Raw genomic sequence first — 15270 nt, 5'->3', positions numbered from 1 at the left:
TATATATATATATATTAATTTCATCTCTTAAATTTTAATTTTTATATTAATTTTGGTCCTCATTTTTATAATTATTATTTGTTTTTTTCTTATTATTTTTTATTGAAAAATTTATCAAATTTGGACCTCATTTCTTTGATTTTTACATATTTTATTTGAAATAATTTATGAAATGTTAATAATTATTATTTTAATTTCTTTATCTTTTATTTTTTTTAGATTTGATGTCTATTATTTTGATTATTATTTATTTTATTTGAGATAATTTATGAAATTATATTTTTTTCCAATTTCATTCTTATTCAACTTTTTAATTTGTAAGATTTCTTCCTCATTATTTTAATAAACTTGAGAAAAATAAAACAGTAAAAAGTTATTTTCCAGCTCATTTTTCATGATATAACCAGATACTGGAAAGTGTTTTCTTACTTATTTTTCATTACACTACCAAACATAAAAAAATAATTTATTTTCTAAAAAACTATTTTTCAGCAAACAAACAGGGCCTAAAGGGACCTAAGCCAACATAAATAATGAGGTTGAGTAAAAAAATACTTGAAAGACTAAACTAGCACCATGCATGTAAGGAAGTAAGAATGAGCAGCATCAAGTCGACTTTGAGAAGGAAAAGGTGAGAAGGCGTGCAAGTTGCTTGGTGAGTGGTGAGGAATTTTTCAACTGAAAGAACATGCAGCAGAAGAAATCTTAAAACAAACTAATGGTCTAATAAATGTTCAATTATTGGTAAGGCCAAAAATAAATGTTCAATTAATGTTAATTTGCATTCCTTGATTTAATTTTGAAGTGATTGATTTAGCTAGCTTATTGATTAGCATTAACATTAGTAAGAGATTAATTACTTATATCTTCTTTAATATACGGTGTATTTGTTTCGCATTAATTCAATTTTTTTTTATTTACATGGATATCCTAGTTAGTTTGCACGTACCACGACTAATCTCACGGTCGACTAAACATCCTGCAAATCCAGTGAGCATGTAAGGCACCGCGGAGGTGACTGGCGTGCACAGTAAGGTTTGAACCCAGGTGTAGAGGAAGGAAACAAGCCCCTTCCACCACTAGACCAAGACCTCACGTGCCGCATTAATCCAATTTTATTTCTTATCTTGGAGGTAGTATTTATTTTTGTGCTTTAATTTATTTTTTAAAATGTTTTTCAAATTGTTTTTTTGCATGAAAAAATATTAAATTAATATTTTGATATTATTTATATCCATTAATTATTTAATGTATTTAATTAAAAAAAAAAAAAACACATTGTCATTACTGAATATGTTTGATATTATTATGCTATGTTAGGTTCTAATTATTATATTACATAGAGTTGTGAGTTGAAAACAGTTCAAGGCAAAACATATGCGATATCAAACATAAACACTATAAAATAATTCCATTAAAGGGGACCTAACCCAATATAAATAATGAGATTGAGTAAACAAAATACTTGACAAACTAAACTAGCACCATGCATGTAAGGAACTAAGATTGAGCAGCATCAAGTCGACTTTGAGAAGGAAAAGGTGAGAAGGCGTGCAAGTTGCTAGGTGAGTTGGTGAGGAATTTATCAACTAAAAGAACATGTAGCAGATCGAAGGCGTGGAGACATCCTTAAACAATACAGTATAAGTAGCGAAGCCCTGGAAGCTGATGCCACACACTACATTTTCTACCTTGGTTGTCTTAGCTAGCTAGAAGCGTCCAAGTAATGGCTCAAGCACTTGCACCAGTGTCATTCAATGACTCCTCAGATATCACTGATTTTGTCCTGAACAAAGGCAATGGAGTCAAGGGTCTCTCCGAGATGGGCCTCGAAAGCCTCCCCAAGATATATATCCAACCCCTCGAGGAAAGAATGTGTGGTACCAAAAACATGTCCCATGAATCCATTCCCATCATTGACATGTCAAAATGGGATGACCCTAAAGTTGCTGAAGCAATCTGTGAGGCTGCAGAGAAATGGGGATTCTTCCAGATTATTAACCATGGAGTTCCCATTGAAGTACTTGAGAATGTTAAGGAAGCAACTCATCAGTTCTTCAGATTACCAGCAGAGGAAAAGAGGAAGTATTTGAAAGAGTTTTCTCCTTCTAACAACGTGCGGTTTGGCTCAAGCTTTAGTCCTAAAGCTGAGAAGGCTTTAGAGTGGAAAGATTACCTTAGTCTCTTTTATGTCTCCGAGGATGAGGCTTCTGCATTGTGGCCTGCGGTTTGCAAGTAATAAATATTTAACTTTGCACATTGCACATGCATATAACATTATTACTTGATTATAACGGCTATCAATTTGTCGGCCTCGTGATTTTTTCTCTTTCAGGGATCAAGTGCTCGAGTACATGAAGAGATCAGAAATTGTTATCAGAAAGCTACTGGATGTGCTATTGAAGAATCTGAATGTGACTGAGATCGATGAGACAAAAGAATCCCTCTTAATGGGGTCTAAAAGGACTAATCTTAACTACTATCCGATTTGTCCAAACCCTGAGCTCACTGTAGGAATTGGCCGCCACTCGGATGTCTCAACACTCACTTTGCTCCTCCAAGATGACATCGGTGGACTTTACGTGCGAGGGAACAATGATAGCTGGATTCATGTTCCTCCTGTTAGCGGCTCCATTGTGATCAATGTTGGAGATGCCTTGCAAATAATGAGCAATGGTCGATACAAGAGCATCGAGCACCGTGTTATTGCTAACGGAAGTAATAACAGGATCTCAGTTCCCATTTTCATCAACCCCAGGCCATCTGACAAAATCTCTCCTTTCCCCGAAGTGCTGGCCAGTGGCGAGAAGGCCGTGTATAAAGAAGTTCTGTACTCGGATTACGTCAGGCATTTCTTCCGAAAAGCACATGATGGGAAGAAAACAATCGATTTGGCAAAGATATAATGCTCTCTTGTTTTTCCTTTCTTTCAGGTGTGTAACTTGTTTTTATACGGCATGAGCAATGTCGTCTAATAAGGAGCAAGGTTTACAAGGATTGAGGCCGGTCACAACATATCAGAGACCAGCACTTATCTATGGATTATCTTGTACACCGAAGTTTTACTTTACTGCTGCTTGTCTTATTTGAAAAAAAATGATATGATTTTACATGGTTTATATCCTTTATTGTGCAAGATATTATTCTTAAAGAGTTAAATCAGCCTTCCTTTAGGCAACCTGCAGAATACCTCTGCAACAAAGTACTTGAAGCTTCCAACTCTCTAATCCAAATCCAGAAAAATCATACTATAATTTAATAGAACGAGGAAAGGAAAACAGGCTTGCAGCAAAATATATATTCCAACTATCTGATAAATCATCAGTTAGCAAGATTTTTTTTTCCATTTTACACCAGTCCTTTATGCAAAACCACAAGCATCTCAGCTACATCTATTTGACAACAAGCAATGACATTGCAGGAATTAGAAGAATGCATGCCTCAATTGATCCCATCCATCCACCATCTGAGAACAATGGGTTTAAAATGGCTACCCAGCATCTCTTTTTCATTATTACAAAACAGTTTTTTGGTTGATAGACTGATGTATAAGAGATTTTTGTTGGTGGGAGAAACCACTGGTGGTGGCTTTGAAACACTCAGAGGGGATAAAACACAAAATTTTATTTCAAGAACAAAAGCTTAATACACGCCCTCTCTCTCTATATCTAGTGTTTCTCTCTAAACTCTCCACACAAAATAACATAAGCTTAGCAGCCTATTTATACACACACAAAAATTCAAACTTTTAGGTGTGAAGGTGGCTGGCGGCATGCGGCTAGGCGGTGGCAACTGGTGGCTGGCGGATGGTCGGTGATAGTTGGTGGCTAGTTGTGTCATGACCCGAATCCCGGGTCCATGACATGCAACGTAGGAGCGGTTTCGAAAAGACACCTCACCTACGCTAAGCCTCATAACAGACATATCAAAAGAACAATTTATTCAAAATACGCAGCATTTTATAATCTTCAGAAATATTATATTATTCAAAACTGATAAAACCAAAAGATAGTTTAAAACTTCTTATTAGTAATTAAAACAAAAACAATAATCCATAATAATCATTACATTGTCAAAATCCAAACTTAATTAAAACAAGGTAATAGTGGAGCGTCTAAGACATCAAATCAAAACTAAAAGGAAAGCCTCGCAAAACAAGCAAGGCATACCGACCAAAATTGAAGAAGCGGAAACACCTAACAAAGTCCAACTGTTATCAGAAACTAAGAACCTGAAATAATATTAAGAATGAGGGGTGAGTTCAATCAACTCAGTGAGGGAATAATATTTAATATACATTTTAGATATTAATAGTTTGCAAGATGATTTATCTTGATATATATATACATATACATACTAAACATATTATCATAACATAGTGAAATACATGTCAGAGATCAGATGACAACCGAAGGTGACCAGATGACACCCGAAGGTGACCACTGTGGGATGATCAGTCATCACAGGCTGATGCCTCTCTCACCAGCTAGGTATACAGAATATTATGTGCACATAGGCTAACTACTCTCCGTTAGCATGGAGTTACTGACAAGTCCTATATCAAGGCATAATAGGTATTCATATAATCATCAAAGAAATATATATCATATCGAATAGAATTTAGTTCAACAGATTGTGAGTGCAAATTCAAGAATAAATGAGTACTTGGAAAATAAAGCAAAATATATAGATATTCAAGGAATTAACTGGTTGTACTCATTGTATGATCAACATAAATATTTATTTATAATATATGCATATTAAAAATTATCCCACTCACCCGGAAAATATAGAACTAAAAGGAATATCAGATGAAAGACCCAAAAAACCTATTGAGGATCGTTAGGAGAACCTACAATAAATATACGAAATATACTCAAAAACAACTCAAAGCAACACAATTAAAATATTTCAATGCATAAAAGAAAACCAGGTTTAGTCTCCTAGGTTTAGGGACTAAAACGACAATTATCCAAAACAGGGACCAAAACATAATTTTATCAAAATTGGAGGACCAAACTGTGAATACATAACCATACTAAATTTTCACCCATAAACCATCCTAAATTCAGTATATAACGAATTAGGGACCAAACTGTAATTTTATAAAGTTTAGGGACTAAAATATAAATTCCTAAAATTGAGGGACCAAACTAAAAATATTCCAAATGAATTATCAAACTAAGATTCATCATCCTTAACCTCATAATAACACTGTACAGAATCTAAAAATACATTTAGGGGTCAAATCATAATGTTTCTAAAGTTTAGGGACTAAATTGAATTTTTCATAAATCAAGGACCAAAATAAAATTTGGTCATCTTCAACCTCAATGCTATTCTGTCCAGATTTTCCAGCAAGGTTAAAATGAATTTCTTAACCCATAAAAATCAATTTAAACAAATCAATTCACAAATCCTTATTTCTAACAACATAATAATCAATCACCTAACATTAAACCCTTTATAATCATAAATCAATCTAAACAACATAAACTTTCAATCCTTATAAACCCTAATCTCTTCTTTAATCATTCCATAAGCAAACTATAATCAAAAGTAATATGAAAGGGAACCACTTACTTGCTACTTCCACCTTTCTTGAATCAAAAACTCAAGATTAAAAACTAAACTCTTTGGTTTGAGGAGGGGAGGGTCACGGCGGCTACAAGAATTGGAAGAGAGAAAAGTAATTCTCTTGCAACTCTTCCTTAAATATTTAGGTTAACTTAGGTTGGGTTTGGGTTGACTTGGACTTAGGTTTGGGCCAAAATTTTGGGTCTTACAGATTAGGCGGTGGTTGCCTTCCTTGACCTTCTAGATTGAGTTTAAGTTCAACAAATCTCCCATTTAAACTCAATCGAGGGATGTCATACCAAACATGAACTTTAATCTGATAAATATTTTCTCTCTTCAATGGCTTTTCTCTGTTTGTAGCCTTTAGCCACTAATCTGGCTTTGTATCTTTGCATTTCTCCTTTTACATTCTTCTTCGTCTTATAGGCCCATTTGACACTTATTACTTTCTTGTTTTCTGGTAGATAGGTCAGCTTCCAGGTATCATTCTTCTCAATGGCATGTATTTCTTCATCCATTGCTTTAATCCATTTCTCTTATGTGATAGCTTCATTAAAGCTTAATGGGTCACTATCTGCAAATAAACAAAATAGAGTTGTATCTTCCATGACTTGAGTGGCATCGTACAACTCTTCAAGATTTCTCATCCTTCTTGGTCCTTCTGATGAGGATGTTGATGGTGGTGTTGATGATGATGATTCTGGTGTGTTCCTCTTGTTGAATACAGGGAATCTGTGTACCGGACTTTGTGGTTCATCTGCTGGCACAATCGGTTCTTCTGCAAGTACTGTTGGTACTTCTTCATTTTCAAAGATCAAATCAATGTTGATCCATTTGACTGCTTCTTGATCATCATTCCATTTCCAAGATTTATCTTCTTCAAAGATAACATCTCTACTCATAATTACTTTCTTTGTGATGGGATTATACAACTTGTATACCATTCTTCTATCACCATATCCGACAAAGATGCATTTCTCGCTTTTATCATCGAGTTTTGTCCTTCTTGCATCTGGGATCTTTGCATATGCCACACAACCAAAGACTCGTAGATGAGTAATACTTGGTTTGTGACCACTCCATGCTTCTTCTAGAGTGACACCTTGCAAACTTCTGGTTAGGCAGCGATTCAGTAGATACACTGCATATGATACAGCTTCAGCCCAGTATTGCTTGGGCAACTTCTTTGCTTTGAGCAGACTTTTTGCCATGTCAAGAATCGTTCGATTCTTCCTTTCTACTACACCATTCAGCTGTGGTGTATAAGCTGGTGTTGTTTGATGTTCGATGCCTTGTTGTGTACAAAAGGCTTCAAAGTCATTTGTTGTATACTCTCCACCTTGATCAGATCTTACGGTTCTGATCGTGTAGCCACTTTGCTTTTCCACAATTGCTTTAAAATCTTTAAAACAATTGAATACTTCTGACTTCCTTTTCAGAAAGTATATCCACGTCTTTCTGCTAAAATCATCAATAAAAGTGAGGAAGTACCTATTTTGTCCAGTCGACATAGGCTTTATTAGGCCACACACATCTGTGTGCGCTAACTCCAGTGGCCTCTTTGCTTTCCAGTTGACTTCTTTGGCAAAACTGGATCTGTGATGTTTGTTGACACAACTTTCACAGACTTCATCTGGATGATCAATGTGAGGCAAACCTTTGACCATCTTCTTGCTTGCTAGTATCTTCAGACTTGTGAAATTCAGATATTCAAGCCTCAGGTGCCAAAGTCATTCTTCACTATTGGTGATGGCACTCAAACACCTTGCTGCATCATACTGGATGTTCAAAGGAAACATTATATTCTTGGACATTTTCACATAGGCAATTAATCTCCTATTGTAGTCTCTAATTGTCAGATGACAATTCTTCGTGAAAAGAGTATAACCTCTCTCCATAAGTTGACCTATGATGATCAAGTTATGCTTTATGGCTGGGACATAATAAACATCGGCGATGTAGTTGTGATCGTCGTTCTTCAACTTGATTGGGATATTGCCTTTACCTTTAAATGGAACCTTTGAGGTATCTCTAAAAGTAACTAGACCTTGTATGGTCTCATCTAGATCACCAAATAACTCTCGGTAACCACACATGTGATTGCTGGCTCCAGAATCTAGATACTATATATTCTCCTGTTTCTCGTCAAGTCCTTGTTGGACAAGTAATGCATCTGCTTCTCTATCATCCTTTTCTGCATAGTTGGCTTGCTCACTTATCTCTAACGAAGCTTTCCTTCGACATTCAGTGCTATAGTGCCCAAATTGATTGCAACTATAACATTGGATATTCCTCTTGTCATGGTTATTGTAACCGCCTCCTCTTCCTCTAGGAGTGAATGCTTGTTGTCCTCAACCTTCGTTGGTGGTGTTTCTACCACCTCTTCCTCTAAAGCTTGTATTCCAAGATCCTCTTCCTCTAGGATTGTTGACTTCTTGCTTGAGTGGTATATCCACTTGTTGAAGTCTCCCCTTGCTCATATTTGTCCTTGAGAGACAGCTTTGCTTGTAAGGCATGCTCAATGGCCTTATCTCTATTTCACTTTATAATCTTTTGCTCATGAGCTTGCAAAGAACTCATAAGCTTATCCACCGTCAACTTGTCCACTTCTTTGGACTCTTCAATAGCGACAACAAAAAAATCAAATTTTGGATCTAGGGATCTCAAAATTTTCTCAGTAATTCGAGAATCTATGATGGCTTCTCCATTTCTTCTCATCTGATTGACTATCACCATAATTCTTGTGTGATAATCAGAAATAGATTCCAAGGACTTCATCTGTAGTATTTCAAATTCACCTCGTAAAGATTGAAGATAAATCTTCTTGATTCTGTCAGCACCTTTGTATTTTTATTGGAGAGCCTCTCATATGTCTTTTGATGTTTCAGTGGAAGCAATGATCTCGAATGTGTCTTCATCAAGACCTTGATAGATGATGGTCTTTGCTTTGTTGTCTTTCTTTCTGTTGACTTTCAGGGCTTGCTTTTGTGCCTCTTGTAGAGCATCTTCTGCTTCTTTGGACTCTGGTTCATCATAACCATATTGTACAATATCTAAACACTCTTGTGAACCAAGGAATGCCTTCAATCTGATGCACCAACTATCATAGTTGTCTTTGGTCAGCTTCGGGATGAGTGTTTATGTACTTTTTTATAGTCATTTTGCTCTTTGAATGACTATATCACCTTCTGGGAGCCGAATTTGGCAAAACGGACACTTTAGATCCATCTGGAATGGTCCAAATAGTAGGGAACCGGTCTAACTTTTTATAAATCGGGTCAAAAATGAGGTGAACAGGTCAAAAAATCGATTATGTACGGCGGGCGGTTCCCTGGGGTCGAACCGGGAATATTTTGTCGGCTCGGCTGCTGCTTGATGGCGGCTCAGCTTAAACGGCTCAAATAGGGCGCGCGTCTGGCTCAGTCGTCGTCTACCTCTGGCCCGTGTGGGCGAACTGTGCAGAATCTTCAGACGGCATGTGTGGCTCACCACGGGCTCCGATGACGTTGATTCTTGCACCAGTGAGTTCGTATGGATGAGCTCTACACTATGGAATGATCAAAACTTGTTTTTGACAACTTTGAAAATTCAGGTATATCCCAAAACACTTCTGTTTTTTGACGAACAGGGCTCTGATACCAATTGTTGGTGGGAGAAACCACTGGTGATGGCTTTGAAACACTCAGAGGGGATAAAACACAAAGTTTTATTTCAAGAACAAAAGCTTACAATAACACAAAAGCTTAATACACGCCCTTTCTCTCTATATCTAGTGTTTCTCTCTAAACTCTCCACACAAAATAACATAAGCTTAGCAGCCTATTTATACACAAATTCAAAACACGAAAATTCAAACTTTTAGGTGTGAAGGCGGCTGGTAGCATGTGGCTAGGCGGTGGCAGCTGGTGGCTGGTCGATGACAGCTGGTGGTTAGCTGGGCGATGGTTGCTTTCCTTGACCTTCTAGATTGAGTTTAAGTGCAACAATTTTAAAGATGCTTCTACTAAATTTTACTCCGAACTGATAGCTCATGCTTCATTTGGTCCCTCAAAACTCTCCTTAGTAACTTGTTAGAAGCAGTTCGGGGAAACTCAGGAACAATCTTAACGAAGCTCACCTGTCAACAGCCAAGAATATGGAAACAATCAAGTTAGGAACCCAAACAACATCATGGTTTAAACTTTAAAACAGCCGTGTAGAGTAGCCTAGAAGCCAAGGTGTCCAAACCAGATGTCATGTGAATGAAGAAAACATAAATTCAGAGTCAAACCTTAAACAAAGGGTTGAGATTGCTTTGGATGGCTTTTGAGAATTTCATCTTCAACTTGTCTGGTTCCCCATCAAATCCTTTCTTTAGTACCACAAAAATTATCAATAGCTCTGGGCCCCCATCTACTGGTGCTACACTGATAGCGGCAGTCTCCATGATGCTTTCTTCAGCACGGTCACAGACACGCTCGATTTCAACAGAACTTGTCTGTATATCAAGAAAGACTCAAGATTTTAAAATTCCGAAATTGGTCCCAAGCATTCCAAAGGAAACACAAGGGATACAGGCGAAGGTCATTCAAGAGTCAGGAAGCATGCCATGCCAAAAGCCTATTAGGAGGGACAAAACTGAAGTACAATCCTGTCCATAGAGAATGCTGTACCTTAATTCCACCAAGATTCATAGTGTCATCTGCCCGGCCTTGTACAACAAAATAGCCTCCAACTGTTCGCTTAATGATGTCTCCATGTCTCCTAAGTTGCTGCAAATGCATGTGCCAAGTCATTAAAGACCTATGAGTCCAGTTTTATATGATCATAAACCCTGACAATGCTAAGAAACCAGCTAAGCAGGTCTCCTAATCTTGGTGAAACAAGGAATGGAATGTCTAAATGTCTAACTATATCAGGACTAGGTATCTCCTTGTAATAGTACATGAACATATCTCCAAATTTGCCTTTTAGGTAGGATGCTAATGTTATAACCAAGTATATACAAACAGCTCTGTATGGAATTGTAATTGGACCATAACCGAACATTCAAGAATATGTTCCATGAGGAATAATAGCATATTGTAAGAACGGAAAATATGTACCATTCCCTTATACATCGGCATTCCTTTGAAGTAAACTTTGTCATGATCAGCATTGAGCAATCTATCACTTGCTCCCAGATATAGAGGGAATAAACCCACTTCACCAACACAAGGCATGTCATCTGGCTGCAATAGATCAAAGAAATCAGATACATATGTATAAAACAGAAATGAACATGTCAGTCCTTCACTTTGACTCATTCACATTTATTTTGTTATCATGACAATTCTTGTAATCTCCCACCTGGCACTAAGATCATACTGATATGATCCAGTGACAGGTCACACAGGTTGGTTTGCAATGGTAGAAATAAAAATTGGACCCAGAACAACAGTTGAACATTAAAGTTATCTTACATAAGAAACACCATTTTCATCAAGGATGACAAAGCCTGCTGTCATCGATGCAGTGCTAAATGCTCCAAAAGCTTGTGGCTGCAATGGACTTCCTTGGATGTAAGATGATGCAAGCTCTGTGCCTCCACAACATTCAATCATGGGCTTGTAATAAGCTCTCGAAGAAAGCCAAAGGTCATCGTCAACATTTGAGGCCTCACCAGTACTACAAAAGGATCTGCACATGCATTTTTTAAGTCATATTTTTCCTGAAAACCATGTGCAAAAATTAATTTCTTTTGAAGGCGAAAATTACTTCAACTTTGTCCAATCTAAGCCCTCCATACAGTTCGTACTCTTCCAAGCTTTTACTATGCTTGGAACTGTACCCAAAACAGTAACTCCTGCATCCTGAAAAGAATGATAAGGCAATGGTTGGCTAGGGAATGGCAATGTTTCTGCTGCAAGTGGATTATGTAGTGTTGTCTGATGTTTAATACCTGTAGCTCAAGCTGGTATTTAACAGCTTCATGTAACAAAAATCATGCTTTGTGGGACAACACTAGATTTTGAGGGACAGCATTAGATTTTATCAAAGAAACACACAGCAGATAATACCTGAACGAACTTTCCGAACCCCCGGCTAAGAGGAGACCCATGGAAGAGGGCAAGAGTTGCGCCACATAAAAAGGTGGAATAAAGTAAAATTGGTCCCATCACCCACCCTAAATTCGTCGGCCAGCAGTAGACATCACCATCTTGAATGTCCAAGTGAGCCCATGCATCCTCAGAACATCGAATTGGTGAAAGATGTGTCCATCCTATAGCTTTTGGATCCCCTGATTTAGACCAATAAATAAGCTTGATAATCAGTTGATAATAGGGAAGAGGAAACACAAGTAAGAAAATAAGCATATCAAACATTTCTCTACCTGTGGTTCCGGATGAGAAAAGTATATTAGTCAGAGAGTCTACTGGTTGATAAACAGGAGAGTAATAATTTGGCCTGTCAGGGAATGAATACTGTTACAATTGGCACAACAGATTAAAATATAAAACAGAGTAGTGAAACATGTTAATAAAGATAAACCTTCCATTACGAATACAAATATACAATACACTGCTTCAATTTGTAACCGCAAACATTACCTTGGAAGGTGATTGACACTGGACAAAAAATCTATCCATGTCTGATCCTGATTTCTTAATTGAAGCCCTAAATCATTTCCAATCACAGGGATCACAATAGCCTTGCAAGAATTAGCTTCTACAACACGACTGCAAAAGAGAAGGAGTGTGTTTAGCATGAAAGTTTGGCACATAGCCGCAATCTATATAAGAGCATCTGATAGGGTTTGTTCTCCAATATCACCCCAAATTTAGCAAGTTTTGATAGGAACAACATTTTCAGGGTCTCACTTAAGGAAAGATCAGTTTTAAACAGAAAGTTCGTCCCCATCATAACGATATAATAATAAGAGTGGGGTAGTCTTTACCTGTACAAAGGAAATTTTCGACCTCCTCTGAGAATAAAATCCTGAAACATGATTGAAGTTAGGAATCAGAGTCTAAAACAGAACGCAGAAAGAAGCAATATCTGCTAACAGAAATCTCAGACCACTTCAATCTTTTGATCATTAAACAGAAACCACACACTATTTGCTAAGCAGGTATCCTTATTCCTTACCCTCTGCAGCTATTACTGTAGTTAAAGGTGGCAGGAAAAAAAAAATATTCAAAGCAGAAAAGCAATGGACACATTGAGACCTATGACAGCGAAATCTCACCTGAGTGAAGATACCCTTTGCATTGGAGACACGTAAACGAGTAGCAATTTCTTTAGCTGCAAAGCTGTCAGCTATAGATACAACAACAAATCCTGCTAATACAATGGCCAAGTATATAATAACTGCATTGACTGTCATTGGCATATCAATAGCAATTGCATCACCCTTTGTAAATGTTGTATCTAGTGCATTGGCCACCAACCTGCGCCATGTTTCGTTTACAGCACTGGTCAAGGACCATTCTTCTCATGATACACAGTGTAAGAAATTAGGACTCCATATGTTCTTTAACTTCTTTTAAAACCAATTGTGGGATAAGAATCACATATTCATGCAAAAGAAATCATTTATAACAGTTACTCATTGCCGTCAAAAACCTAAACATGGTGCAGCTTGTCATAGCATGATAAAACAAAAATTAAACATGAATGGTGCAGGCACATGAAGCATTACATTACTTGTTCTCGAAATTCTTTCAGTTTCAACTGGTGCAAAACAGATTCATCCATTTCATCCCTCCAGACAATAGCCACGTCATCATCCTTTTTACTAGGATGGCTTGCAGGTTGCAGGCAGCATTCAGCAATATTCAGAACAGAACCTGGAAGCCATGTTCCTCCAGGTTTGGATTTGTCAGTTGTGTCGAGAATGCACTTTGGCGGTTCATGAAATACAACTGAAAGCTCCTTCAGAACAATTGACCAATAAGCCTGGAAATCATTTGCAAACACTACATTGAATAAGGAAATGAACCTTGAAATATACCGCATTCTGAAAATCATAACTAAATGTACCTAAAATGTTATGTTCATATGGCAATAGTCCTTATTTACCTCAGGATGTTCAACAGAGAATTTCTGAAAGAGGCTAAAACTTTTTATAGGATCCTTGTATTCAGATCCTAAAAGCTTCGGACCATGAATCTCCATTACACGTCCCAAGTTCGCCCGTCTAGATTCGTGTCTACCATTTAAAATATCATTTCAATAACTAAATCAGTTAGGAAGGGAAAATATTAAAAACCACACACTTTCACATATTGATCAAGCATTTCCTTGACCCTCTATAACATATAACGAATTTGAGGCATCAACAGGAATCTACCTTCAACTGTACTCTATATATGAAAGCCAAGATGTACACCAACTTCTAGTGCAACTTATAGAGCAAACAAAATTTAGCAGCAGAAATTATTGGCATTAGCATGGGTTGAACTGACCATAGTACCGAGTGTAAATTACTCGCATGGCCCCCCAAGTTTAGGAGGTAGATCACATTAGCCCCTCTACTATAATTCTGGGCATCTCAGTCCTCATAGTTTCAATTCCTAGCCATATTTGCCCCTCCATCCACACATAAGTGTACCTATGGGAGCACATGGCATCCATCTAATGGACATATATTGTACGGACCCATGATTGAAAATATGTGATATAGGGGTTAATATGACCAAATTCGGAAACTTGGAGGATCACACACGTAACTTTCCCTAGACTAACATGGTCAACGACTCTGTAGTTCAAGAAAACGACATCTGCTTGTCGTCAATCATCGATCAAGAAATCCAAACAGAGAAAGAAACAAAGAAAAAAAACAGCACAATGATGAAAATAATCAAGAAACCATGGATGAAACCAGAGAAAGAGAGAAACATTACAGAGAAGGAAACCAATAAAGAGGAGGGCCCTTGGTTGAGGAATCCCAATGAGAATAGACAGAGTAATAAACAAGTTGATGCACTCCATGAGGATGCCATGGTTTTAGCACTCTATTATCCACCACTTTCCTCCAAACCTCTCTTGGGTCTAACCCTTTTGCTTCACCAATTGTTTCTTTGAGGATTCTGTAGAATTCTTTAGCCTCCTCTTCCACAGACAAACCTGCCTTGATTATATCAGCAACTCCCACTTCAGTTATGCTCTTCTTCTTCTCCATCATGACCTCTCTCTCAAACACACACGCACACACAGAATTTGGTTAATTCCTATGCTTGCTTGGCTATGGTTCGTGTCCTTATTTAAGACATTGTGAATTAATAAAGTAGGTGAAACGTAAGTGTGGCAGACTGGCAGGTGACCACGAGTGGGCACCTGTTTTGTACTTACTACTTCCATAAAAATTGATTTAAATTATATTGGCCTACTCTGATTTAAACGTAAGTGTGGCCGATTGGCAGCTGACCAAGGCAATGGAATTATATTTCCACGATGGCCTACTCTGATCTCCCCTTGTAAGCTAGCAATTTCTAACATCAAATTCTCCATTTTAACCCTTGCCTTTCTCACAAGTGTAAGGAAATCATCACCACTAAAATCAGAAATCCATTGTTAGCCACTCCATAAATTTACTAAACAATAAAATTGCATAGACATTTTACATTTGTTTTTGAATCAAGAAAGCAAAACAGCATTACTTATCAAAGAACCAAGCTACAGCTTTGAATTAAAGGGATAGAAAAAGGCTAGAAAGCCTTGAAGGCTTAGATG

General features: G+C 37.3%; 2 protein-coding genes across 3 annotated transcripts; one reads left to right on the top strand and one right to left on the bottom strand.

The window, feature by feature from the left end:
• Positions 1-1661: 1661 nt before the first annotated feature.
• On the top strand, positions 1662-3119 carry LOC118027905 (feruloyl CoA ortho-hydroxylase F6H1-3). The gene is made up of 2 exons (XM_035031405.2): positions 1662-2235; positions 2336-3119. Exons 1-2 carry the CDS (start codon positions 1727-1729, stop codon positions 2904-2906), a joined length of 1080 nt encoding a protein of 359 aa, XP_034887296.1. The 5' UTR covers positions 1662-1726; the 3' UTR covers positions 2907-3119.
• A 6147-nt stretch (positions 3120-9266) lies between these two features.
• LOC118027903 (probable CoA ligase CCL12) lies at positions 9267-14837 on the bottom strand. 2 transcript variants are annotated; one of them, XM_035031403.2, is made up of 14 exons: positions 14442-14832; positions 13618-13747; positions 13238-13494; positions 12785-12986; positions 12494-12534; positions 12147-12275; positions 11930-12003; positions 11616-11836; positions 11314-11408; positions 11019-11235; positions 10662-10787; positions 10230-10328; positions 9848-10054; positions 9267-9694 (listed from the first exon to the last, which is right to left on the bottom strand). In XM_035031403.2, the coding sequence occupies exons 1-14, from the start codon at positions 14720-14722 to the stop codon at positions 9581-9583; spliced, it is 2193 nt and encodes a 730-aa protein (XP_034887294.1). In that variant the 5' UTR covers positions 14723-14832; the 3' UTR covers positions 9267-9580. The 2 variants fall into 2 exon arrangements, with proteins under 2 accessions (XP_034887294.1, XP_073263271.1); XM_073407170.1 differs by having other exon boundaries at positions 11616-12003; positions 14442-14837.
• Between the last annotated feature and the right edge of the window lie 433 nt (positions 14838-15270).

Source organism: Populus alba, chromosome 1, assembly GCF_005239225.2.
Source record: "Populus alba chromosome 1, ASM523922v2, whole genome shotgun sequence".
Lineage (NCBI taxonomy): Eukaryota > Viridiplantae > Streptophyta > Magnoliopsida > Malpighiales > Salicaceae > Populus > Populus alba.
This window is presented reverse-complemented; position numbering and strand designations above follow the sequence as displayed.

Bases quoted from the DNA above. Each gene is read 5' to 3' on its own strand.
- LOC118027905 (XM_035031405.2), top strand. From the start codon at position 1,727: ATGGCTCAAGCACTTGCACCAGTGTCATTCAATGACTCCTCAGATATC. The intron at 2,236-2,335 runs GTAATAAATATT...TTTCTCTTTCAG, and splicing joins TTGTGGCCTGCGGTTTGCAA to GGATCAAGTGCTCGAGTACA.
- LOC118027903 (XM_073407170.1), bottom strand. From the start codon at position 14,722: ATGATGGAGAAGAAGAAGAGCATAACTGAAGTGGGAGTTGCTGATATA. The intron at 11,236-11,313 runs GTAATTTTCGCC...ATGCATGTGCAG, and splicing joins TTAGATTGGACAAAGTTGAA to ATCCTTTTGTAGTACTGGTG. The intron at 9,695-9,847 runs GTTTGACTCTGA...GGCTGTTGACAG, and splicing joins ATCTCAACCCTTTGTTTAAG to GTGAGCTTCGTTAAGATTGT.